The 25,433-nt window shown below is 31.1% G+C and overlaps 4 protein-coding genes across 6 annotated transcripts; 2 read left to right on the top strand and 2 right to left on the bottom strand.

The window, feature by feature from the left end:
- Positions 1-1,190: 1,190 nt before the first annotated feature.
- Positions 1,191-7,949, bottom strand: LOC103488381 (uncharacterized). Its single transcript, XM_008447091.2, has 14 exons — positions 7,778-7,949; positions 7,547-7,658; positions 7,221-7,333; positions 4,821-4,943; positions 4,540-4,742; positions 3,454-3,529; positions 3,150-3,236; positions 2,875-2,955; positions 2,708-2,740; positions 2,501-2,554; positions 2,368-2,409; positions 1,873-1,951; positions 1,720-1,790; positions 1,191-1,478 (listed from the first exon to the last, which is right to left on the bottom strand). Exons 1-14 carry the CDS (start codon positions 7,940-7,942, stop codon positions 1,404-1,406), a joined length of 1,314 nt encoding a protein of 437 aa, XP_008445313.2. The 5' UTR covers positions 7,943-7,949; the 3' UTR covers positions 1,191-1,403.
- A 3,745-nt stretch (positions 7,950-11,694) lies between these two features.
- Positions 11,695-12,961, top strand: LOC103488385 (thioredoxin-like protein CDSP32, chloroplastic). Its single transcript, XM_008447094.3, has one exon. It carries the CDS (start codon positions 11,901-11,903, stop codon positions 12,798-12,800), a length of 900 nt encoding a protein of 299 aa, XP_008445316.1. The 5' UTR covers positions 11,695-11,900; the 3' UTR covers positions 12,801-12,961.
- Positions 12,962-14,258: 1,297 nt separating this feature from the next.
- Positions 14,259-16,784, top strand: LOC103488569 (uncharacterized). The gene is made up of 2 exons (XM_017044581.2): positions 14,259-14,421; positions 15,943-16,784. Exon 2 carries the CDS (start codon positions 16,113-16,115, stop codon positions 16,587-16,589), a length of 477 nt encoding a protein of 158 aa, XP_016900070.1. The 5' UTR covers positions 14,259-14,421; positions 15,943-16,112; the 3' UTR covers positions 16,590-16,784.
- A 1,470-nt stretch (positions 16,785-18,254) lies between these two features.
- Positions 18,255-23,019, bottom strand: LOC103488386 (RNA pseudouridine synthase 2, chloroplastic). 3 transcript variants are annotated; one of them, XM_008447097.3, is made up of 10 exons: positions 22,595-23,019; positions 22,238-22,381; positions 21,828-22,061; positions 21,487-21,689; positions 21,280-21,358; positions 20,767-20,942; positions 20,146-20,248; positions 19,271-19,358; positions 18,705-18,835; positions 18,255-18,495 (listed from the first exon to the last, which is right to left on the bottom strand). In XM_008447097.3, exons 1-8 carry the CDS (start codon positions 22,928-22,930, stop codon positions 19,338-19,340), a joined length of 1,296 nt encoding a protein of 431 aa, XP_008445319.1. In that variant the 5' UTR covers positions 22,931-23,019; the 3' UTR covers positions 18,255-18,495; positions 18,705-18,835; positions 19,271-19,337. The 3 variants fall into 3 exon arrangements, with proteins under 3 accessions (XP_008445319.1, XP_008445318.1, XP_008445320.1); XM_008447096.3 differs by having other exon boundaries at positions 18,255-18,835; positions 22,595-22,997; XM_008447098.3 differs by having other exon boundaries at positions 18,255-18,835; positions 19,271-19,352; positions 22,595-22,997.
- Between the last annotated feature and the right edge of the window lie 2,414 nt (positions 23,020-25,433).

Below are 25,433 nucleotides of genomic sequence, written 5' to 3'. Positions count from 1 at the left end.
GAGTTTCTATAATTATATCATTCCTTCTTTGGAACTTATATTAAATATATAGAAACTACAAATTCTTAATTTCCAAATTTTCCATGAAACATTAGAAGAAATGAAAGGAACAACTACATAATTCGAGTTTAAAATTCATCAAATTAAATCTAAATCATAGAGCATAGGTTATAAAGATACACAAGAATAATATAAAACCTATGACGGTTAAAAAAAAAATTATGAAATTATATATTAACCATATAAAATCTTGCCAACATGAACCTCATTCAACTAATATAAAAGATATATATCCTCGATCAAAAGGTCAATGATTAAAATTCACTAAATTCCAATATGTCGAACTCAATTTAAAGGGAAAAGAAAAAGAACACCTACGCAAATGCACTATAATCTAACACAATGAGTCTACTTTATTCAAAACATATTTCTCCCAATATTTTCAAGAGCATTTTAAGTCACACCCATATTTGCATCTCAATTGTTCGAACAACAATCTATCTTGAGAGACAAAGTAAATTCTTCTTTATTCTTTTTTTTTATAAATATTTTAAAATTGATTTGTTGTGAGGTTGCAAATGGATGCAGATCAAAAATTGCTCTGCTCTAACTCATTTTTCTATTATTATTCTTAAAAGTATAGAAGGTAATTTAAAAGAAGAAAGGGACAAAAAGGTATCCCAAAAGTCCATTTTGAGTTTAGGTTGCTTCGTCCTATGTGGGTTCTGCTTTGAAGTTTGGAATACAAATAACAATAATAGAAGTAAAGAAAGGGCAAAGATGATTGATTGATGCGTAGCTTGTAAGTTGTAAGTACATATACCCACACCCTCTTTCTCTTTGACGCTTGCAGGACTCATCAACCAGCCGTGCAAGCTTTTGTAAAATACAAAGTAATAAATAATAAATCTAGGTTATGTTAAACTTCATTTTTTTAATCACTCAAAATTAATTTAATATTTAATTCTACACATATTTCTCGATTTATTAAAATTGATTTATAAATTATTAAAAGCATTCTATGAGTTGTTTTAAATTGACCGGTGGCTTTATTAATCATTTTAAAATCAATCTCAAACTTCTTAATCATGCTCTCTAGTTTAAGGTCAAACGAGAAGCGATAGTAAGGAGGGAGTGCTAGCACTACAAAGGATGAAGTGAAGGTAGGAGAGGGAGAGAAAATACATGCGTAGAGGGAAAAAAAAACTATTTTTATTCTTTAATTTTTTTAATTAAACAAATAAAAATGAACATAGCTCAACCTACGTGAACATGTTAGAAATCGTTTGCCACGACCTGATGATCGTTAAAAAATGAAAATAAAATTATTTTTAAAAAAAAAACTTTTTGAATAACAATCAAATTTGTACACTATTTAACAAAAATATGAGCAGGGGAAGAGCTTAGGCTTCCACATGGCTGCTGGTGGTGGCTCTGGTAGGAGTCCTCATCAGGATACTTCGAACAAATGCTAACATCTGCCAAAAAACATGTCATATAATTCATAACCACTTTACTTATAATAAAAATAAGTTTATGTGATTAAATTATCATTTTAACCTCTATCATATCCTTCTAATTTATGTATCGATTTTCTTTTTCTTTCCTTTTATTTTCCTTCTGTTTTATTCATTTATCGATTCCATAACATAAAAACCCTTTGACTGGAAAGGGGAGACATCAGGGATGAAAGTAAAGATGGAAAAAAGAAATTCTTACAACAGAAGCTCCAGCGCACAAGATGCTAAATCCAGGGAAATAAAATGGAGCGTTTTCAGAGAGAAACAAAGCTGAAAACACCAAAACTCTTTTAGTGTTTGTCATCTCTGGCAGTTGCATTGCATTATATAAACAGCAGGATTAAGCAGTTACCTGTTAAAGGGGAGAATACCAATGGAGAAACAACATTCGAAAATAAAGATATGCCTGAAATGCATCCTTGAGCCTTACCCTGATAGTCAATCAAATCCACAAAGTTATGCTAAACACAAAACCGAAGTCCGAATGGCAGATTCCTAAAAAATCTAGTTAAATCTTTTGATTTGGTTTTGGTTCCAACAACAAGAGTCAAATTCTGATGTTCTAAATTGATTGGTCAATAGCCAATTCTATGTTGGTTCAATCCATTTTCATCCACCAAAACCAGCTAGAGTTTCTTCTTTTGGTTGATAGTTTCTATCCAAATGGGACTATTTATCCCTTGTTGCCGTGGATTTGATTCAATCCATAAACACAGTTGCACAAAAACTACAACATTTCTTTTAGTGAGATGAATATAATTGCCAACATTAACAAACTAATAAAACGCCTCATCCCACTAGTAAAAAATTACAAAATAAATAACCAATTAGCTGCTTAGTGACTAACCTGCTCGCTTGCACCAACTTGTTTCGACACAATGCTTTGCAGCTGTGGATTATAAATGAGTAATAAAATAAGCTCAATCAAATTATCGATCGATAATAATAACTTGTAAATCATAAAGAAGTTTGACACTCACACAAGGCTGCCAGAAAATAAACAACATGGAAAGCATTGTAGCAACATAGACAACCTGATTAATTTCAGCAAAGTTAGTCATTTCATGACATGATGAAATTTATGGAGTAGAGATGAAACTCAAATCAATACAGTAATATAAAACATAATCAACCAAATTTATTAAAAATAATTAAACTGCATTGTGAAATTAGATGGAAAGACATACCCAGTCAGCCCAAGCAATGCTGTAAAGAAGCATCTACATTCAAAACAATTAAAACAAATTTAAACATCTCCATGATTAATCTTCAAATTTCTTAACATGAAATGGGATTGCTAGAATAACATTCAGAATCAATAAATATAAAACAAGAACAACGTTAAAGATGTTACCTGAACGCTGTAGAAAAAAAGCGCAACTGAGAGCAGCCTGCCCTCTCCTAGAACAGGAACCAAGATTGGGATTAAAATTAGCTGCAATAATTCGTTTAATGGTAAGAACACACACACATGGAAGAAAAAGGATGGATATAGAACTATTCTTTAAGTATGGATATAGTAAGACAGATAAATTAGGATGATGCATATTCTTTTTAACAAATTCCAAACAGGAAAATTGACATAGAAAGAAATGAAGCTACAGACTGAAATAAAATAGTATGACTTGCCTGTGAAAAAGTCGAAGCAGCCCCAAAAATCACCATTAAATCAGCAAACCTATCTTTGTCAAATTGAAATCTGGCTTTCAAATAGTACTGCATTTTGAAAGGTAAACATAGCTCATCTTATCAGTAGTCCAAAACGTTACAATCTTAGTAAGAATTGAGGGTGATCGGTGATCACCAACGATTAAAACTTTCTATTTGTAAGTAAAAGTATTCCCATGGAAAATTGAGATCCATTTCAGCTATTGGTATAAAATTGACAAAACAAAAACTGACCCAAATTGGTTGAGTGGACCAAATGACTAACCAATACAGAAGCATGAAGGCCAACATCAGCGAGATTGGTAAGAAATGCAACAATGGCCGCTTGCGAAAATGTTGAGCTGCAAATAATGTAATAAGTAAGAGGATGGAAAATTTAAAAAGAAATTCAACATCCTCCCATAGAGCAAGAAAACTATTTTGTCCAAACTCCATGACTACAAGATTACTGAGAAGCGAGAGTGTGACTTAAACTTCTATATCTTTCTTCCTATTCATCATTGGTTCAATTACTAAATTAAAACATTCTACAATCCTGCTCTTATTCAAAGAAAATCTACCAGCCGCCACCGAAGGGCATGACAAAGAAAATTTGAAAAAACCAATGCAGTGATAAGAAAAAGGGGTAGATACACTTTCAATCTTTGGTATTTGAACTTAGTTTATATTTTGCCCCGAATTTTCAAAATAACACTTCCAGTCCTTGAAATTCTATTTGAAATTGACTAGTCTCAATTGGATTGTTAATTTGGTAAACTAACATACGTTCACTAGGCTAGAAATTTTGGTATACGTCAACCTGAATTTTTCCAAACGAGTAAAATTATTATTATTTTTTTTATACTCATACGTTAATTAGAGACCAATCTGAAATTCCAAGTTAAAATAACAAACATTTTAATAGAAATCTTCAGATCTATGATCAAAGATGCTATGTTATTCTTTAGACTAATAGGGAACAAATAGAAACTGAATTGAAAACCATGAGATTAGTCCATAAGGGTCGAGTGTATTTAAAATACCAAGGACAAATTGTTAAATTTACCCGTAGCCACAAATACGCCCTTAAATTTTCAAATAGCAAAATTTGATCCCCAAACTTATACAAGTGTTAAGATCTAACCCTCAAACTTATATAATTATAGAACATTAGGATAATTGTATAAGTTTGAAGGTTCAATTTCTATCCTATGAAAATCCAATTTCTACTAAGTTTGAGTGTTTATCAGTTAAATTTAATGTTATTATAAGTTTGAGAGCTCAATCTTATGTGTATAATTGCAAGTACCACTCTATTTTAGGTGGTTTTTGCTATTTGTCTCAAATAACAATAACAATACTGAACAGTTACCTAGTCATCAACAGGGAAAACAGGTCCTTCACTGAAGGCAAGGTAGTAATAATGTGTTCCTTTTTGGGCGAAACTGGTTCCGAAGAAACAGATTCTACTTTCTCACCAGAGAGTAAGGGAGCAGAAAGATTACAATCGGCGACAGAATCGGTAAGGAAAATCCTCATATAAACAGCCGCCACAACCGCCGTGGAAGCCGCAAACTATTCAGGAAGACGATATGTTGAAAATGGATTCCAATGGTAAACAAAAAAAAAAAAAAAAAAACATAGATCGAGTACCTGAAATGTGGATGGAATGGAGAGAAAACGAGTACAGAGAGTCCCGCAGACGAAAGCAGCAGAGATAATGGCGGATAGGATTCCGAATGCAGAAGCTCGCTGGTGTTCTGGTACATTGTCAGCCTGTAATTGCAGAGAAAAACCCAAAGAAATGGTTGAATGGCAATGGCGTCGAAGGAGGATTTAGGGTTAGCGTTGAAGCAGCAAAATGCGACTACTGAAATGGAAAGGAAGAATGGCGGGACATTTTGTAGTTGCTAAAGGTTACTAATACCGGTAGTTTGATTGGTACGCCGGATAAATGACAAAAAAATTGGGTTAGAAAATATCTAATGGAATTTTTACGGGCTTTTGCAAAAATAACCCAAAAAAAATATAAAAAATAGTATGTGTCACTGTATTTTCTTATATTGCAAAATAGATATTTGATAGCCCTCCGATAACTTTCTAATAATCGTTTAATAGTTATCATATTTGTAATATTTGCAATATGTAAAAAAGATGTGACATGTGCATTTTTTCCTAAATTTTTTTGTCATCTTATGCAATTTCTTTTTTTTTTCTAATATGAGATTAACGTTTGTTGATGTCAAATTCGACTAAAATTATCGAACCATACTCAAGTGCACAAAACAATAGTCTCACTCTCATCTGTCTCTCTCGTTCATCCATCTTATCTCTTTGTCTCGCTCTCGCGCTATCTTGTAAAATTTGTTCGAAGAAGAACTCAAATAACATAATAATCACCAAATTAGAAAGATAAATTATACCACTATAATCGGTGTTTTAGTAATTCTCCATTAATAATTTTCAATTATACATAGTAGAACTAATTGAAAACTTGTCAAAAATATCCTTTTTCAACTTTTACCTTACCAAAATAGTACACTTTTTTTTTTAAAATTATTAAAAAAGGAGTGATGTAAGAAAACTAAGGGTTAATTAGATAGTATTCTAGGTTAATTTCCATTTTTATTTCAAATTGTAATAGAACGCTATAAATAAGAGTCTCCTCCTCTTGTATGAAGCATATTATTCATTCTAATAAAAGATCCAAGATTGTAGGAGGATTTCCTTCTTGAGGTTATTTAGATTACATCACCTAGTTTTTTCTCCAAGAATCTCTAACTATATTCAGAGGTGGTCCTTTATGAGTAGTCGAAGTCTTCATTTATCTTCAACCTTAATAGTTGGACTCATCTTAGCTTAACCAACAACGTTCATTTCAACGCTTCTAGTCCTTATAATCATCAAATCTAACATATGGTTCCTTTGTAGTCTATAAGATTACTAGACTCTAAAACTCCTTTAACGACTTAAATAAAGTATGTCATTTTGAGACTTTGAAAAGTTGAAGAGGTTATTTAGAACAATTTCTCAAACTTATCGAATAAAAACCTCGATACATGATGTCACTAAATTAGAAAAATAAAATAAAAGAGAAATCATGCACTATATTTAATGTTCAAGTATCCGTGAATTAAACAATTTTCAATTAAAAATAGTAAAATTAATTTAAGATAAACTAAAATGACATAATAATCACTGAATTAGAAGAAGAAAAAGTAATAATAAAGCAGATTATGCCACTTCAAAAAAGATAAAAGATTCAAGTTCTAGAATTTTGGAAAACTCATCGAATTTTTAAGAATATACATACATTTGTTCGATTAGATTTCAACTTAATCGTTACATCTAATTTTGAAAACTAGGTTAGAAGATCCATACTTTCATTGGTAACATTTATTAGAGATTATTTTTTACTTCGTATTTTTACTTTAAATATATGGGTTAAGTATTTAAATTATTTAAACGAAGAAAAACAAAAAAACCAAATGAATTAGGAATCTCAATGGCAGAGACTTCAGCTAATTTGAATCTTGGAAATACCAAATACATTGTTGATTATAAATTAAAAATCCACTTATATAAAGGACAAAAGCCACAAAGTTTAATGTTTTATATTAAATTAGAAAAGGAATCATTCTATTTAATTAATTAGGGATCCAATCTGAACAAAATAAAATAAAATATAAATTAAACTATTTAAAAGAGAGAGAGAGAGAGATAAAGAAAAAAGAAAAGGAAGAGACAATAATCAATGTGCTTTTGACATAGAAACCAACAATGATAACATGCGAAGGAATGTTTGTTGTGTTCTTCTTGAATTTGTTATTTTTATAACTAATCTTGACAGTACACAAAATTATATTTATAAATATTAAATTAAATTAAATGTTGAGTTAATCGTGAGTATTTAGAAAATAATAATAATTTAAATATGATGAGAATGATTGGAGTAATTAATTTTAAAATAATTTACTATGAAAAGATGGTATAAAAATAGTTTTTATTTGAAGAAAAAACACAACCAAGATCGATGCAGAAAAAGATTCTTACCGCATAAGCAACGGCCAGGCATTGAACACTCCCTTCGCAAATAATACTTGTCACACACTTCAACACAAAATAAACGTAGTAAAATTTCCTAGACCTTCCATATCCCAATATCCCTACGATCAAAAAACCATCCAAGCAAAATTACTATACTAAACTTAGCTTTACAAAATATATCAAATAGCTATTAAATAAAACCTTAACGTTAAAAGGAATTAATCGTTAATTTAAGACTTTGTTTGTTAATCATGTCGGTTTTTTTTTTTTAAAAAAAATTAAGTCTATTTATCCTTAAATTCTTGTCATGAAAACAAGTAAGAGGTACCAACCAAGAGGAAGAACAACAAGAATCATAGGAATGGTAAGTACAGTCTTCCTCCCAAATTTGTCCGACAAGTTTCCGAGCAATGGCATCATAAGCAACGACCCAAGTCCCGTCACCTACAAAACCTCAAACACATGCATCGACTTATTTAGATTCCTCATCCACCCAACATTATTAAACGGATAGAAAAAAGGGAAGAAAAAAAAGGTATAAAACATTGCTGTAAGAAACTTACGACTTGTTGCAAGCCGGTGAAGTAAATGGCAAGAGAACACTCATCTTGATCGGGACAGAGAGCGAACATGGTGACATCTGTGATGGCTGGAATCACCATCATGGTTGCAAAAGTATATAGAAATACTGTCATTAACAAATGACTAAGCTTCCAAATTTCTTCCATTCTTTTTTCTCTCTATCTTTCTCCTTTACTCCGATGATAATGAAGTACTGAAACTTGAAGTGCTTTAGAGACATAAACACACTGCCCATCTTAAGTAGTAAAGCCGGCCCTCAATTAATTTATTGTGTTTATTGCTTTAAAAGTTTAACTACCCACTTTCTTTTATTATTGTGTTTCTTTAAACAAATCAATGAATATATACAACAAACCGTCGAAATACCATTTTCATCTGGTTCGGCTTTCTACTCTTAATAAATCTTAAATTAGTTTATCATCGAGTTTTTGAAGGGAAAAAAAAATATTTTTTTGAATTTTAGAACATTTTTATATTTTATGAAAATTATTATCATTAATTAATTGACTTTCGAGGACTACAAAATTGGATAACAGGATTCAAAGTATCAATATTGAAAATGGTATTTTAACCTAAAACTTATTATTATAAAGTCATTTGACTACGAATTAAACACTTTATATTAGAGGTTAGAAATTTTCAAAGGTATAATATTGTTTTGGTTTATTTCACATATATTCTATATTTAGTTACCAGACTTTTAAGAATATTAAATTGAGTTATTATTCAAAGTTTAATTTATATAGAAATTGATTAAGTAGTGATAAAAGAAAATATATGCATTTAAAAAATGGAGCATTTGCAAAAGTAACAAAAAATTTTATGATAATATCTATATTTTTTAAATTGTAAAAATAGCAAATTTAAAAGTAGACAACTCTTTGATATCATTAATTACTTGTCATATTTGCAATTTACAAAAAAGAGATGTTATGAACTGTTTTTTCTAAATATTTTTATCATTCGATGCAATTTTCCATAAAAGATAGTATAAATAGAACTTCAATAGAAAAATTAGACTTTTTTAGGAAAAATTCAACAACAAAACACATGGCATAGAATAATTTTAGGTTTCACAATATAAATAAAATCGAAAAATCAAAATCGTAGGGATCAAATTAGAACAATAACAAAGTGACATTTTTACAAAATTTAAAAGTTATATTTCCAACTTTAATTTCATACTCCGCTATTTTTTTTTTGAAAAATTATAAAAATAATAAAATAAACGAAAATATTTATATTTCATATTTTAGTAGTCTTTTATAAATGGTAAGTAATTTGTTTATTAATATATTTATAAAAAAAACCCTAATTTCTTTATAATAATGTTTATATATATACTATCAATTATATAACTAGTAATAAAAAAAATGTAAATTATAAATTCGGTAGGTTAAATAGCACATTCGTATGTAAATTGAGGTACGATTTGACCTTAGTATATGACTTCGGTCCATTACGATATTATTCATTTTATTTTAGAATATTGAATTCTCGTTTTAGTTAGCTATTTTTGTTGAATTAAAAAGAAAAAAAAAAGAAAAAACTACAAGTTATTGCAATTTGATATTTAAATCCTACAAAATGCATAAATAAAAAGTTGCACATAAACTATCTTTTGAAAGCACGAAAGAAAAATTTAAATGGTAGCTACCAGTCTACAACAACAAAGCCATATAAACTTATTTTCACACCTATGTATATAATGTTTATACAAAGGGTAGCTTTTCATTATTTTAGTACACCATTATTATTACTTGATACATTATAACTTCATCTTCCTTACCTGTCAACAAGAGATGCAAACAATATGGCAAATGCCTTTTTATTTATTTATCCATTTCTGGACAACAAAAAGTATTTTGTTTGTAAGTGTCAATTTGAATTCAAATAATCTCATTATTTGTAGATTCCTTTTTCTTGACTATTTAATTCGATTTTTTCTTTATTTATCGATATGCGAGGATTATACTAGCATGGTTAAGATAGAAGTATCATACATACTTATTAGGACAAACAAATCTCCCGAATATCTTCACAATGATATAATATTGTTCACTTAGCTTTTTCTTGGTATCATTCAAAAATGCCTCGTACCAATAGAGATAGTTGTTCTCACTTAATATACTCAATATCATTCCTTTATCCTTTATCTAACCGATGTGGGACTATGATCAGATTCACAAGTTCTATTCTTTTCTTCTCCAAAACTCAACTCTCTCGTCACCCTCCCATCCTTTAACTTTATTTTTGCTTTTCAAATTGGAATTTCAAAGCAAATCAATATATGATTGGGTAGAATAAAAATAAAATAGAATTGGCATATTAGTTGTTCACATCAAGATAAAATAAAATAAGAACAAACACATATAGAAACTAAACTATATGAAATTACAAATAAATTTTCCCACAACGATCAATTTAATTAATTAATACAATGAATCTAGAGCCTAGTAATTCAAATATAAAAGTTATTTCATCATTTATGAATCAAAATATAACCCGATACAAAATTTAGAGACCAATATAAATTAAAATCTATCAATTACCTATAATTTTCGTAAACAATAAAATAATTTCGTGTAAACTACAAATGATCGATTAATTATGGTAAATTATTATATTTATGAAGGTTTTATTAAACTATACATTAACTAAATTCCTACTTTTAACTAAATTTACAATTTTAATAATGTGTATAAATTGGTATTTATAATAAATTTGTTGCACACCTATTATTAATAGATAATAATGTAATTTCCTTTTTGATCAAAATAAGAGCTTTATCCCCCCCAAAAAACTTGGATAGAAAATTAAAATTGGTCGTACATGACAAATGCATCAATTTTTAAGAGAATAATGAATGTATTCAGTAAATAGTTTTAATTTTTGTTTCCATCCATAAGAATCTAAAACAAGAATATTCTTGTTTTTTTCTTTTATGACAACAGATGCATTCAAAAATCACCAACGCCACATGGGCTATATAAGAACTAGAAACAAAAATCTTTCGAAATGGAAAATTTAAACCAAGATAGAGAAAGAAAAATTAACACAAGAAAAAGTCCGACGATCAACGTCCCATTATGCAAGCACATAAACTGTACATAGTGTCGATCACACAACATGTCGAAACACTAACTTTTGCGATAGAAACCATACTTTCTTAATTATAATTTTTATAAATATTTTTAGCAATTTTGTAACTTACAACGAAAAATGAGAGGTAAATCGAAGAAGTCGTGGTTCCTAACCTTTGTAAAATGGTTGGAAATGATTGAGGAGATCATGAGATGAGTAAAAAAGATCGGAGCTGAATCAATGGCAGAGGAGGAATTGGATGCGAATAATAAATATCCCACCAAAAGACAATCCAAAAAGAAGGCAACGCTATGTCACTACTCATATTTCCTATTCTCCACTTTTCGATTATAATTTTGTAGGTTTTCAGTATATGAAGCTTGACGTGGATAGATATGAGTAAGACACGTTTTTGTTTGAATATATTATCGTTTCTATAGCGCAATCTATGGAAAATATTTGGCCCAATTTTAACTAAAATACCAAAATTCCAAACGAATGTGAAAATGAAAATGAAATAATGGCAGCAAAGGAAGAAAGGCAAAACACCAACAACCAAATCCACCTAAATAAAGCACAAATTCTTTCCCTATATAATTACGTATGATGGGTTACAATTTTAGGAACAATACTTGCAGGTAAATATTTCTAAAAAATTATAGATATAGTAAAATCTATATTTATTTTAAATAAATGGATATGTTAAAAAAAAAACAATTGAAAATTGAACCAAACCGAAATTATTTACAATATGATTTATTTGCAAATATATAGTTTGGTCCCGTCATGAAATTATTTGTGTACCACGGGTCCTTATGTTGGGCAAATAGATAGATATTATAACAAAAATAAAAATCTTCAAACTATCTCTTCTGGACAAATCATAACCACACAGAAAATGTGTGGTTGAATTTATCACAAAGATTTGATGATATCTCACACACACCATTTTCATTTTCCCTCTCACCAACATTCTCTCTTACAAACTGAGAGATTATTCACAAACTCCTCTGTTCTTCAATGGCTTCCTTCTCCCACTCTCTCACCACACCCCCTCCCTCTCTCTACACCCACAATCCCCGCCCTTCCCTCATCCCCAACCTCATTAAACTCCCTGCCGCCGCCGCTTCATCTCCTCCTCTCCGCCTCATCACCGCCCCTCGCCGCGCCCGCCGCGCCCTTCAAATCCACGCCACCGCATCTCCAAGCGTGAAGAAACAGAGCAGCGATGAACGAGTTTTGAAAGTACACAGTAAGGAGGAATTCGACGAAGCTCTGAAAAAGGCAAAAAGTAAATTAGTTGTAGTGGAATACGCCGCTTCCGATAGCGAGCAGAGCAGCCAAATGTATCCATTTATGGTGAGTCTTAGCCGTAGTTGTAGCGATGTGGAGTTCATTTTAGTAATGGGAGATGAGTCGGAGAAAACGAAGGAGCTTTTTGATAGAGAGAAGATCGAAAAGGTTCCTCACTTCAGTTTCTATAAGAATATGGAGAAAATTCACGAAGAAGAAGGAATCGGACCGGATCGATTGGAAGGCGATGTGTTGTATTACGGCGATAACCACTCGGCGGTGGTTCAATTACACAGTGGAGAAGATGTGGAGAAGCTGATCGGAGAACATAAAGAAGATCACAAACTGATCGTGTTGGACGTGGGATTGAAGCACTGTGGACCGTGCGTGAAGGTGTATCCGACGGTGATAAAGCTGTCGAAGAAAATGGAGACGGTGGTTTTCGCTAGAATGAACGGAGATGAGAATGCAAGCTGTATGAAATTTCTGAAGGATATGAATGTGGTGGAAGTTCCGACGTTTTTGTTCATAAGAGACGGTGAGATTAAAGGAAGGTACGTTGGGTCTGGGAGAGGAGAATTGATCGGGGAAATTCTTAGATACCAAGGAGTTCGTGTTACTTATTAATTACTTAATTATATGGATCATTTTGGGGATTAGGATTTTAATTATAACATCATTATTATTCTAATTACATGAGTTTGAGGGGTTCATTGCTGTTGATGTTAATGTTTACTACTTTCAATCACGATCGTGTCTATTGATAATTATAGTTTTTCTTTTACAAATTATTGAATGAGTTCGCTGCAATAGAACTATTCTATATAATAATTATTAAAAGTTTACTACCAATATGAGCACAAATTTGATTATAGCTTAATAATAAACCTACCAATTACTACCAATCTATAATTATTGAAATTAAAGGTCGACAATTGAATTCTCTAGCCTATATTATCATATTAATGGTTTAATTCTCCAACTTGTTATTATTTATATTTTATATAACTTGGGATTATCTAACAGGGATCTAGCTTTCAATTTTGTATTTGTAAATCTCTAAATTCTAAATAGCATATGTTTGGGACATTATTTTCATTAAGAAAAAAAGAAAGATTCGAAATAAGTGTGTGAAAGGTGCAATGTGATATAAAATTGAAAATTTAAACTAAAAGACGTTGACTCAAATAAATTAAAATCGATGGATGCATTGTTGCATTAACAATTTTTGTAAGCTATCATGATAAATTTATCTAAATCGATTTATATATAACCATTTAAAAGCTTTTAAGTTGAAAAGATTATAAGTTTCATAGTTGCTTTTCAACGAAATTTGAAGGGGAGAGTAAATGGATACAATCACAATAGTTTAAATTTCAAATGGATGCAATTTGATTTTAATTAATAGATAGAACTGATGTTGTGGGGGTATAAATGACTATTTCTCCTAAAACTATTTTCTTTCGCATACGTAAGTTTAAAAGAAGGTTTAAATAATACGTATTTTCAAAATATTAATTTTGACCTCTACTTTCAATTTTATTTTTTTAAAAAATAAAAATGTCCATAAATTTTAAAAATTGATTATTCTGATCCTTAAAAATAAAATAAAATTTAGAATAAATAGTTTATAAAGTAGAGACTATTCATGATAATTTATCAAACATTAGAGATGAATGTATACCTTACGGGAGCATGGAAATTTAAATTTAAATTTGGAGAGTTTAAAATGGTCATCTTTTAAAAATATAAAAACAAAAATATATTAAAGTTGAATATCTAAGAACCTAAGTAAACATTTTAAAAATAAGTAATCAAAAACAGAACATTTTAGGTTCTATTTAATTATATATATTTTTTGTTTGCTTTAAAAAAAATAATCTTTTTTTTTTTCAGAAATAATAGTTTGTTTCTTTCCAAGAAAATAGTAGAATTTCTTAGTTTTTTTTTTTATTATTTAGAAAAAAAACACTTCTTTTAAATTTTCAAATTTTAATTTTGATTTGGTTTTAGATAACATTTTAAAGAAGTGCTAAATTGTGTAATTATAAGGACCAAATAGAAAAAAAAATTATATATATATATATATATTTAAAGAAAAAAGAGAAATTGTCAATACCATTTTTACCCTCTGGTTTCTCCATTTCCCCTTCGTCAATCTCTCTCCTCGAAAACCGCTTCTCTCTGTTCCCTCCAGTTTCTCCGATCAATCCCTTCCCCCAATTTTCCTTTGCTTCGCTGCTTCAAGGTCTGTTCGTCATTTTCCTTTTCCTTTTGAAATTCTATTTTGTTTGAGTTGCGGTAATCACGATTAGATGTTCGTTTTTGTATTATTAATCCCCATCTCTCTCTTACGGTTCCCCCAAATGTTATTCAATTGCAACATCCCATAGAGTAATTAGCATTGGATGTTGATGTTCTTTCAGCATGATTATGTAATGAAGATTTGATTATTAATTGTTACATTTGTGAAAACCTGGTATTTATCATTCTATTCTTGGTTGATTCTGGTGGATTTAGCTAATGAAGTCCGGTGGATATATATTATTAGGGTTTAGTAGGTTATTTTTTCTTTTCTTTTTTTTTTTGCTTCAAGTTCATGCTGCCTCCCACGCCCACAGACCACAAACTCACGCCTCACCTCATGACTCTCAGTCTCTCGCTCTCTCTCATTTTCGATCGTCTCCGGCCACACCAGTCTCAGATTTGATTTTCTCCACTCCGGCCACGCCATTATCTCTCTCAGCTTTCTTTGGAACTTCCAATCGTTGCCTCCCACGGAACGCCGACCCTTCAATTTCGGTGTCTCTTCTTTTGTCTCTACCACGCCAGTCTCTCTCTTAGCCTTCAACTTCAATTTCAGATTTCTTTTTTGTTTTTTTTTATTACTTATAGTGAAAAACGATAGAGGTTCTCTCTTCTTGGATACCTATCTGGATTATGTTCCCCAACATTCCCAAGCTCCTTCCCATCCCCACTGGAGGAGACACACTTCTTGTATAAAGTGATGAAATATTTTTTTTTTCTAATTTGGCAGAATGGGTTGATCAGTAACAAGTACAATTAATTTAGTTTTTGTTGAGTTTCTTCCTCTGTTAGTTAACTCAAAATTTCCCCCTCTTTTGAATTTCTCAATTAGTTCTTTTTCCAAATTATAGAAATTTAGAAAGTATTAAAAGAGCATAGAAAGCAAAAAAAAAAAGAAAAAGAAAAAAAAAGAAGTAGAAGAAGCATAACCGCGAAACGGAACCTACCCGTTGAACGCGCCTACGTGTGGCCTAAGTTCTATGATGATTATGGCTTATGAGTAACGTTTATGGTATTTTGAGTTTTGAGGGAGAGGTTGACATTGACTTGTTTTGGATCTTTAATAATGTAGATATGACTTGGTTCGTGAATGTCAATCACCGTAAACCTGAATCCATTTTTTCATTTCTTCTATGGCTAGTTGGTGCTTAACCGGTTCTGTTACTTCAGCACCAACACTGAATCAAATTCTGGTCTAAGTTGATTCTTCAATACTTCTAGGGCTTTGATTTTGCTATAGAGATACATACAAAATAACACTGAATTTGTGGTACCATGTAAGATGGAAATTACAATACTGAATCCCAAGCACTTCATGAGGCTTGGACTCTCCATAGGCTTTTTACAGACAATGGCATGGATTCCTTTTTGGTTTATAACAAATGTGCTACTTACGTGAAGTGTCAATTTATTGCACTAAAATGGTTTGATTTGTGCTATGCAACGAAACGGAATTTCATAGGTATTATGATATCAATGGTGATTTTGTTTCAACTCCACTTGGCCTAGAGAGTTCGTTGAGGTCGATGTTCACACACACAGACCAGATCCTAAGTAAATCATTTGGCATTGTCCCTTTGAGCGCCAAAGGAAATCTTTAAATTATCCGGCTACTTATGCAGTGGTGCAAAAATGACCATGAGGTTGGTAGGAAAATATCTTAATCTGTCGTCAATTGATAAGAATTTTCTGAACTGCAGTAAAATTGGTTTCCATCCTCGAGTTTTGCATAATGGTCCTGACACTGTAGAAGAACTCTTAGACAGACATGTGGTTAAGAAAGAAAAGTCCTTGGATGATGATGCTGATAAATTGATAACACAGCGACGTCTCACCAGCACTCGACGTGAGGCTCTAAGCCTCTATAGAGACATTCTACGGGCAACTCGATTCTTTATGTGGCCAGATTCTAAAGGTGTCTTGTGGCGAGATGTCCTCAGGCAGAATGCACGGAAGGAGTTTGAGGATGCACGCTTTGAGTCTGATCCAGAAATAGTGACCCGACTTCTGATTGGTGGGCGTGATGCAGTGCAGTCGGCACTTGACAAGCTTGCCGAGAAACAGAGGAAGGAGATTGATAAGAAACAAAGTGGTCGAGATCAACTCTGATTTATAATATGGTAAATTCTTATCTCATCTGCTATTGCAATTGAAAATGAAGTTTGGGCGAACACTTTGTTGTGCTGTATTTGGTTCTAATTAATTAAGAGGGTATTTTACATGTAAAATTATATTAAATTTTTTACCATTTTCCATGATGACGATTGGGCTACATCAGAAATCGAAATAGTTTTTTTCTTTTAATGGGTTGCTTGAACTCTTTTAGACACCGAGTTACAAAGTCTAATTCTAGAGAGTCAATGAGACTCACAATCTTTAAGAGTTGATAAGATATAAAAGTAATGTTTCTTAATAGTGAGATTTACAAATTTGTTGGGTCAAACAATGTAAGTAGTTGATAAGGCCAAACAAGGACATGATTCTACAGCTGCAGCCATGTTTATTTGGGTATCATCTATTGTTTGAAAGTTCATCAGCTTGATGCTTGTATTTTGTTGTTTGAAATTATGTTCCTATGACCCATCTTGTATATCAGTTTTGACAGTTTCTTGGCCCTTTGTGGTGTTGGTTTGTTAATGAATCCATAAGTGAATAGAGGAAGAGAGCGAGAGGAAGGGCTAAACCATGAAAAAGACAAAAGTGATCATAATAACAACAACAAAAAGTTTAGGGAGCAAATAGTCGAAAGTGAACAAAATATATGATGCGTGATTTGTTACTAGGAAATTGTAAATGGACCAAGACTGGTCCACACACCCTTTGGATTTTGTTTGTAGTTCACAAAATTCAAATAACATATTGTTTCTAAGTAAGGCATCGGCTTTACCTACTAATTTTCGGCATAATATCTCAAATTTTGAAAATAAAGTTTGTAAATATCTCTTATCATAAAATTGGATTGGAATTTGAAGCAAGAAAATGCTAATTTAAATATTGGAAAGAATGTGATATTTGTTAAACCTTCTAATTAAGACAATTTTATCACACCTTAGCTGTAATTCATGATTAATATTTTTTGGGGGAAAGGGTAAAACCCAATTCTTTAAAGATCTTTTTTTTTTTTTTTTTCCTTTTTGAGCTGTGGAGAAATTGAACCATGGACATCAACTTCCGTAATGAATAACAATTTTTTGTGTTTATTTTTTCATTTCGTATTAACAAAATGCAAATGATTTCAAATTGTATTTTAATTCAACTTTGTTTAAGAAATTTCAAACCGTCTAACTCAAATATCTTATTTTAAGAAAAAATAAACACCTAAAATACTAATGTATGTAACAACTTAATTTTTTATAATAAATTTGGAGTTATTATCGTTTAATTATCTTAATTTTTTAAAAGTAATTCAATAGTTCTCCTATGACCAGTCACGAGTATACTCAGTAAGGGATGAGATCTAATACTGATCTGCTAGGAACCGTCCCAATAAGGGATCAAATCCACTACTTGTCCGCAAGGAACAACTAATTTTCTATTAGGTACCCTATAATATCAATTTTGTGATCGTAGAAACACACATCAATCAATCATAAAGTGAATTTAAAGTACACTTAGCAGTCAATCAGTCATCAATAATAGTCTAAAGGTGGTGATCCCGAGGGACACCGTACAAGCAAGGTAGACATAATCCAACAAACTCCATAATATCATCAGTCAAACAAGTAAATCAACACAATTTTAGTCAAATTCTCACATAATCTAATCAATGCATAATGAAACCAATCATAATCCTATTAGTGACTTTTATTAGAAATCTAAAAAAATAATAATCATTCAATTTTGTCATCTTTCGAAACATATTATTTAAATCATATGAAACCGAAAAAGAAGATTGCAATGGAATCGAATGTTTAATAGGAATGGTGGCTTACCATCAACATTAAGTTGAACATGAGGTTCCATTGCACATGGAGAGTAGGAAAATGTTCGACACAAGCAACGAACGATAAAGTACCTATTTAAGGTCCGGATATTAGTATTGTATTAGTAAGGGCGTTGGCGTAGTTAGCCAGGAAATTAGCGTAGTTGGTTACAAATAGGGGAGAATTGGGGGACTGAGGGAAAGTATGCTCCCCTCTATTTATAACCAACTACGCAAACTTTTAACTAACTACCCTTGTGCCCTTACGAATACCATATCATTACCAATATCAGATACCTTACATGATAGTTTGGATAGAAGAAACACCGTGGGGAGGACCGATATCGTGTGGGGTTTCTGCTGACCTTATGCTCTTGTTGCATGCTGCTAAATCTCAGTTTCAATACGAGTTATTGAGCAATCGGAGCATTTCCTGTGTATATTATTGTAAGCAAATTAACAGAGTTGAATATTCGAAGGAAAGTAACAGAGCAAAACACACTAACCCAAACATCAACATATTCTTATTATGAATTGAAGCGAAAAGATCGGGGAAAGGTCACTGAATATGGAAAATGAAATAAAAGAAGCGGTGGCCAGAAGAAAGAATCCAATTGTGTTTCTTCATCTAAATTTTAAGAAATGTATTAGAATTAACTGTATATAGCTAACTACTTTAGTAACTAACCGTATTTACAATATTGATTCTAAATGGTTTCAATAAACGAAGTTGATGGCAGAGATTAAAAATACGTGGAATTCAACGTCAAATTTGTAAATGGAATTCAAGATATGTAAGTTACCCAGAACTTAAATTTGTGCTTCAGACATCATAACTTAAATGGCTGTATGTTAGGGCTTAATGTACCTTTTTGATCTTTCATTTTAGAGCCATTTGACGATGAGTCTACTCGCCAGATACTGGAGGCTCCCAGCTAAGATTTGGTAACCTGCAACTTTTATGACAACACTCTATTGTAGGTTAACTGGGACATCGTATCTATGGAAGTATTCATTGTTCAACATCTAATATATTTTGTAAAGCTCAAAATTATTTCAATTTGCCCTATCTACCATTAGACCTGCACAAGATTAATCCACAAGATAATGCGAAATTTCCACATGGTATAAGTTCACGGAATTGTTCAGGGATTTGTCCCCATTATGTCATTTGTATAGATAATCTGGAACGGATAGAACAAAGGTCCATATTCGTTACAATTTATAAGAGAAGCAAGTAAAAGGAGAACTTCTATGCTTGTTTGTCTGCTATTTAGTTATTATGTTATATCTATCATGTCTCCAATGTTTCATCGTATAAAAACATCGTTTAAATAATTAGAAAATATATTTTATGTATTGCTAAATTTTCACCCACATTACACAATTTATATTTATTTTAAGTTTAGTAGAATCAGTTAGCGATTAAGTACAAAAGGAAAGTAAACCAATAAATAGTCACTCCAAACGCAAGAACCAGGTGAAACATAGCTAGTAAATAGAGAAGACCTGGTATTAGCTATAACATGCCAAGGGGGCGCCCAGAAAATAGGCAGAAAGGTGACACGTATTAACTATCTAGGTAGCTACGAATGAGGTTGGTTGTGTCAATTGTAGCCCTTGGGCCATATTTTATATTGTTCTTCATGATGATGGATGGATATTAAATCTGTAAAATAACCAATTACCAAGCAAAGGGCTTGGCTCGACTTATAAAATGAAAGAAATCAAAATAAGGGATACCTTTTTTGTGCCAATTTCACGAAGCTGACTCAAAATTTCAGCAAAATCTGTTGGGGGTGGGCATGAAAAACGTATGTTCTTCCCCGTGTGAGGATGTACAAACCTACAAAATATTCAGTCATCTTGAATTAGTTTTTTATGGAGGAAATAAACAAGTAAAGATTCATTATTAATGATCTTATTCTAGCTTCTCACTTGATTGCAGTCTCTTTTATTGTAAAAAGTGAAAACATGTTTCTATACCATTTCTTGCTTTTCTCCATTTTTATTAAAAAAGAACAAAAATGTTATTAGCAATCGTTATCATTGATTTTTCTCTACAACGTTTCTATTTCAAAAAGTGGAAATTTTAACTGAAAATTGGAAATGAGTATATGTCAAATTAATGTTTTGATATTTTGCATACAATTATTAAAGGAAAATAATATAAATAGAAATCCCATTTAGTTTCAGAAGATTAGAAATAAGAGATGAAAATTATAAACTATTTTAGAAAAGAAAAAATAAAATAAAATAAAATAAAATAAAGAAGAAAGGTCAAAATCACATATTTCTCGAAAAACGGATAGTAAATGAAATAAGAATGTAACTCAATGAGCTCTTAAAGATTTATTTTCTAACCCAAGAGTCAGAGCATGAAGACAGGGCCTCTCTAATGAAGAAACAAGCTGCATGAGTTGGCCGTGACAATTAGATGATGCTCTAGTTCGAAGCAGCGACATGGCCATGCTCTTGGTACCTCCATAGACCTCGTCTCCAAGTAACGGTATTCCCATATACTTCGCATGTGCACGTATCTACTTCACAAATATTCAATCCTAAGACCGAGTAAAGTAAAACTGCATTTCAATTTTCAAAAGAAAAGAACTGAAATTGCAGCGAATGTGGAATGGTAAATGTGGCTGCTTGTATGTTCAAGAGTTACATATGCATATATACGTAAGACTGGAAAACAGTAGCAGTATTGTAGAGAAACATTTTACAAACAAAAGAAATGTATGTCTTTGCACATATACGTGGTGTTTAGGGAATATAATTTATGTTCTAAACTGGCATTGTTGATGGATTGTAATATGTATATATATATATTGTCATTTGAAGCAGCCTAAGGAGAAAGACATTTACACTACGTACCTGATGCGTGCGGCCTGTTTCTAATCTCCACTCAACCAATGAAGAACCTCCTTGGGCTAAAATTTCCATAACATTGTATCTGTGAAACGTTCAGTGTTTCAACTTTGCATTAGGAACGCCCAAAATTAATGATATTTAAATTTTTTCTATCACTGTAAAATAATTATGTACATAAAATAAAATAAAAGATGCAGAAAAACTAATTACCTACTAGCAGCGTGCTTTGCATGTGGATTATTTTTTGTTCCATGTGTTGCAGTCATGCGGATACGATTGTTTGGATCACGGCAAATTGGTATCTCAATACGCCCAGCAGTTGAGGGTGGAACTCCACATGTGAGACTAATATAAACTCTCTCAATAGAATGTTGCTTGAATTGAGCAGATAAGTGAGCATGGGAATGTTCATCCTGTAGTTCCAATGCAAAAAACTTGGAAGTTAGACATGATATTACAAGTGTTTGAGTAGCAAACTTTTGAAGCGCCAAATTTGAATTGTCTGCTTTAATCTTCAGAAACAAAGAAGCTTAAAAAGGAGAGCAAATCACCTTGGCAACAACAAGCAACCCACTAGTTCCTTTATCTAACCTATGCACAATACCGGGACGAATAGGCGCCTCAGAAACTCTAGAAAAAACTTCAATTGAACTGAACTCATCATCTGAAACATCCGAATCCGACTGATGTTCCCCAGTTGATGTTGAAACCATCGGGAGACTGCAGTGGTTAAGAATGGCATTTACTAGTGTTCCCGTCGCATTTCCAGGTGCTGGATGAACAACCTGAATCATGAAGAAAACCGCTAAACACAGATACGTGCAAATTTCAATCTTACTAAAAACTTCAGGCGGGGGAGGGGAGAGCGTTTAATTTTATCCACAAGTATCGGTATCTTGCATCCACAAAGAACTTCCAATAGTATTGATAATAACAATATTAAACTTTTTTGAATCATTACCATGTGAGCAGGTTTGTTTACGACTAAAACATGTTCATCTTCATAAACTATATCCAAATCAATATCTTCAGGTTCAGCTCTCAATGGTTGCAACTCGGATATGGTACAATTGATCACATCCCCAGCTTTTACATTGTGAGAAACCTGCTTGAGTATTAAAAAAATATATAGAAGTTGCAAATGAACACACAAGTTAAGAACTCAAATATAGAACAAAACAGAAAATATCGGCTGAACATAATTCGCCATCCAGATTACAGACCACTTGATAATCACACTAAAATAGCTGAAAGAAGCTAAATAGAAAGGAAAAAAATGTTAAGCAAATGTAGCTTCTCTATGGAAAAATGACGCTACCTTATCGATAACTCGGCCATTAACTGAAACTAATCCCGCTCTGATACTGGACTGAACTCGAGCCCTACTAATACCGTTAATGCGGGAAGATATCCAAGAATCGAGACGAACTTTACCGGGATTGATGTCCACGGTCTCTTCCAGTCTGGTTCCGGCGTAATTGGCTATCCGTTCGGATTGAGCTTCACTATATTCATCGTAATCGGAGCATCTACTGGAGAAATTGGCGGAAAATCGAAGAACATTTGAATCGATTCTCCTACGATTTCGAGGGAAAAAGAAGTGAATAGAAGAAGGTGAAGCTTGAATTGTTCGAGCGGAGCAAACGGAAATCATTCTCCCGTCTTCGATATGTTCGTTTTTGGGTTTTCGCTAATCGGCTGTCTGTTTTCTTACCGGGAAAATTGGGTTTCTCTTTTGTTTTTCCTTTTTATGTAATTTCTAAATAAATCTTTTAAAAAATCAAAATTTTAGTCGTTAGATTCTTCCCATTGCAATTACACCGATAATCATTCCATCTCCAAATTTATTAAAAGTGTTAAAATTAAACTCTCAAATGTGTAATAATTATACAAATTAGACTCACAAATGAAAACAATTAAATTCTCAAATTTATATAATCGATATAACTTAGAATCTAATTTAAGAAAAACGGACACTCAATTTTTAATTTGCAAGTTTCAGATGTATAATTGCGATTACCACTGTATTTTATTAGTATTTCTTTTTTTTATAATTTGGTCTCGAACTTTAGACTTCACCATTTGTTTTTTATTTGTACACTCTCGATATATTACTATATAAATACATTTTCATTAGATAATAATCCAAAACATGGATGTGTTAGACTATAAATAAATATTATGACATGTTTTAAACTAAGAAATAACAATAAATTTTACTACAAAACCGAGAATTCAACTAGTTAAGATATCTTATTTGAACTTTTTACTGTAAATCATTAAACTTAAAAGCATAAAAAAAATAAATAAAGGCACAATGTTGATAAATGAAAGTAAATAGTACATTTTAAGCCAGATAAATGTAAGTAGTAGTTCGAAGATTGTGTTTGGAATATAAATAGGTGGAATTAAGTCTCTCCATAAATATGTATAAAAGAGAAAACTATGATTAAAGTTTCTCAATAAATATGTAAATTTCAAGAGTAGACGCTATCGAAGTTGAATCATTTAATACTTACTTTGAGTGGGCAAACAATAACTTTGGTGTTCGGGGAGCTAAATTGCGTTAAGAAATATGGAGTTAATATGTTGGAACGAGAAGGTCAGGGTTTGGATGTATAGTTGTCAAGATGGATTTACTCAACAATATGCAAGAGATAAAAATATCACTATTAAAATATATGAATTTAACTATTAATATTGTCGTAAATGTTTTAAAATTTAAGTTGAGGAGTTAAATTTGTAATGTTTAAATTCATTAAGTTTGCAAATAAGAATATAAAATTAAAATTTAAAAATATTTTAAAATATTTGACGGATTTTTTTTCTCCATGAGAAATTCAAACTTACAAATTTTAGGTGAGAAATCCCCACTTCGATGTTATGGGGAGTTTTGCAAGGATGAGGAATAAAATAAGGGACGAAGATGGAGATGGAAACTACGACAAGTTCTTCGATAGTTCGATAATAGATTTATTTGTATTAATGCACTTAATAGCTCAATTCATTAAAAAAAAAAAAAGAACTATTTTTATTTTATTTTTAATAAGTAAGAAAAATTGAAAAACATGGAACAAAGTAAGTTGTATGTTCACCGATAAAGTATCAAGAAAAAGAATTATGAAAGAGCGAGAATCTTCACTAATAACAAATATGAATAATATCATTTTATACTTCTAAATTTTGGAATTTATATTATTTAAAATCTTGATTTAATTACATCAACTTAAATTTAAATTTTTTTGCATTTTTTAAAAAAAACAAAAATAAAAATTATGAATTTTTATAAGTTTATTAATCTACCCTCTTCCCTAGATTCTATCCATCCCTAATTGTGTAAACTAATAATTCGAGTAAATCAAACTTTTAAAATTATATTAGTCAATTAATCCGGTACTTCTTAGATATGTGTAGACTTTTTCAACCGTGGGTTTTACACGATGAATAATCATTACAAGTTTTTTCAAATGAAATATAATAGAGATCGTAAATTGATATCCTTACAAAAAAAAATTTAAGGTTTAAGTTTGATTTGAATTGATACCATATTTAAAGTATAATGCTAATTACAAATTTATTCTTAAATTTCCAATTAATTGTAAAAATTGTTTTAAGTTTTAATATTCAAATTTTTCGTTTGAATGTTGAACTTTTATAAGTAATACTATAAATTTGATGGTTGAATTTTAATGGATTAAGAGAGAGAATAATATTTATTATTTTAATTTTTTATTTGAATATTTTGACCCAAAAAGGAAAACTTAATTAAAGATGGAATTCATTTAAATCTAATGAGGGGCTGAAATGGATAAAGCGAAACCTAAAAATTAAAATGTAATAAACCGGCCTTTCTTTTGCAAATTTAGTTAAAGACGGATAATTAATTTAATACTTAGATGGGACACCTAATTTTCAATACAACATCATATATTAAGACATTAATTACAATTTAAAAAGTTAATGATTCCATCTCCACTCCATTTATTATGGAATTTAATAAAATAGTAACATGGATTTCTTTTAATTTTTATCAATTTATAACCCTCTTATATTTTGAAACTAAAATGTGTTTAATTTTATTTTGCATAAACTTAGGAAAAGTAATCTAAGGGTTGTGGCGCTGTGAAATTCTTTCTTTCTAGCTTTTTCTTAAGAAC

This window comes from Cucumis melo, chromosome 3 (genome assembly GCF_025177605.1).
Source record: "Cucumis melo cultivar AY chromosome 3, USDA_Cmelo_AY_1.0, whole genome shotgun sequence".
In the NCBI taxonomy this organism is placed as follows: domain Eukaryota; kingdom Viridiplantae; phylum Streptophyta; class Magnoliopsida; order Cucurbitales; family Cucurbitaceae; genus Cucumis; species Cucumis melo.
The sequence above is the reverse complement of the archived record's forward strand: the minus strand, read 5'-3'. Positions and strand labels throughout refer to the sequence as shown.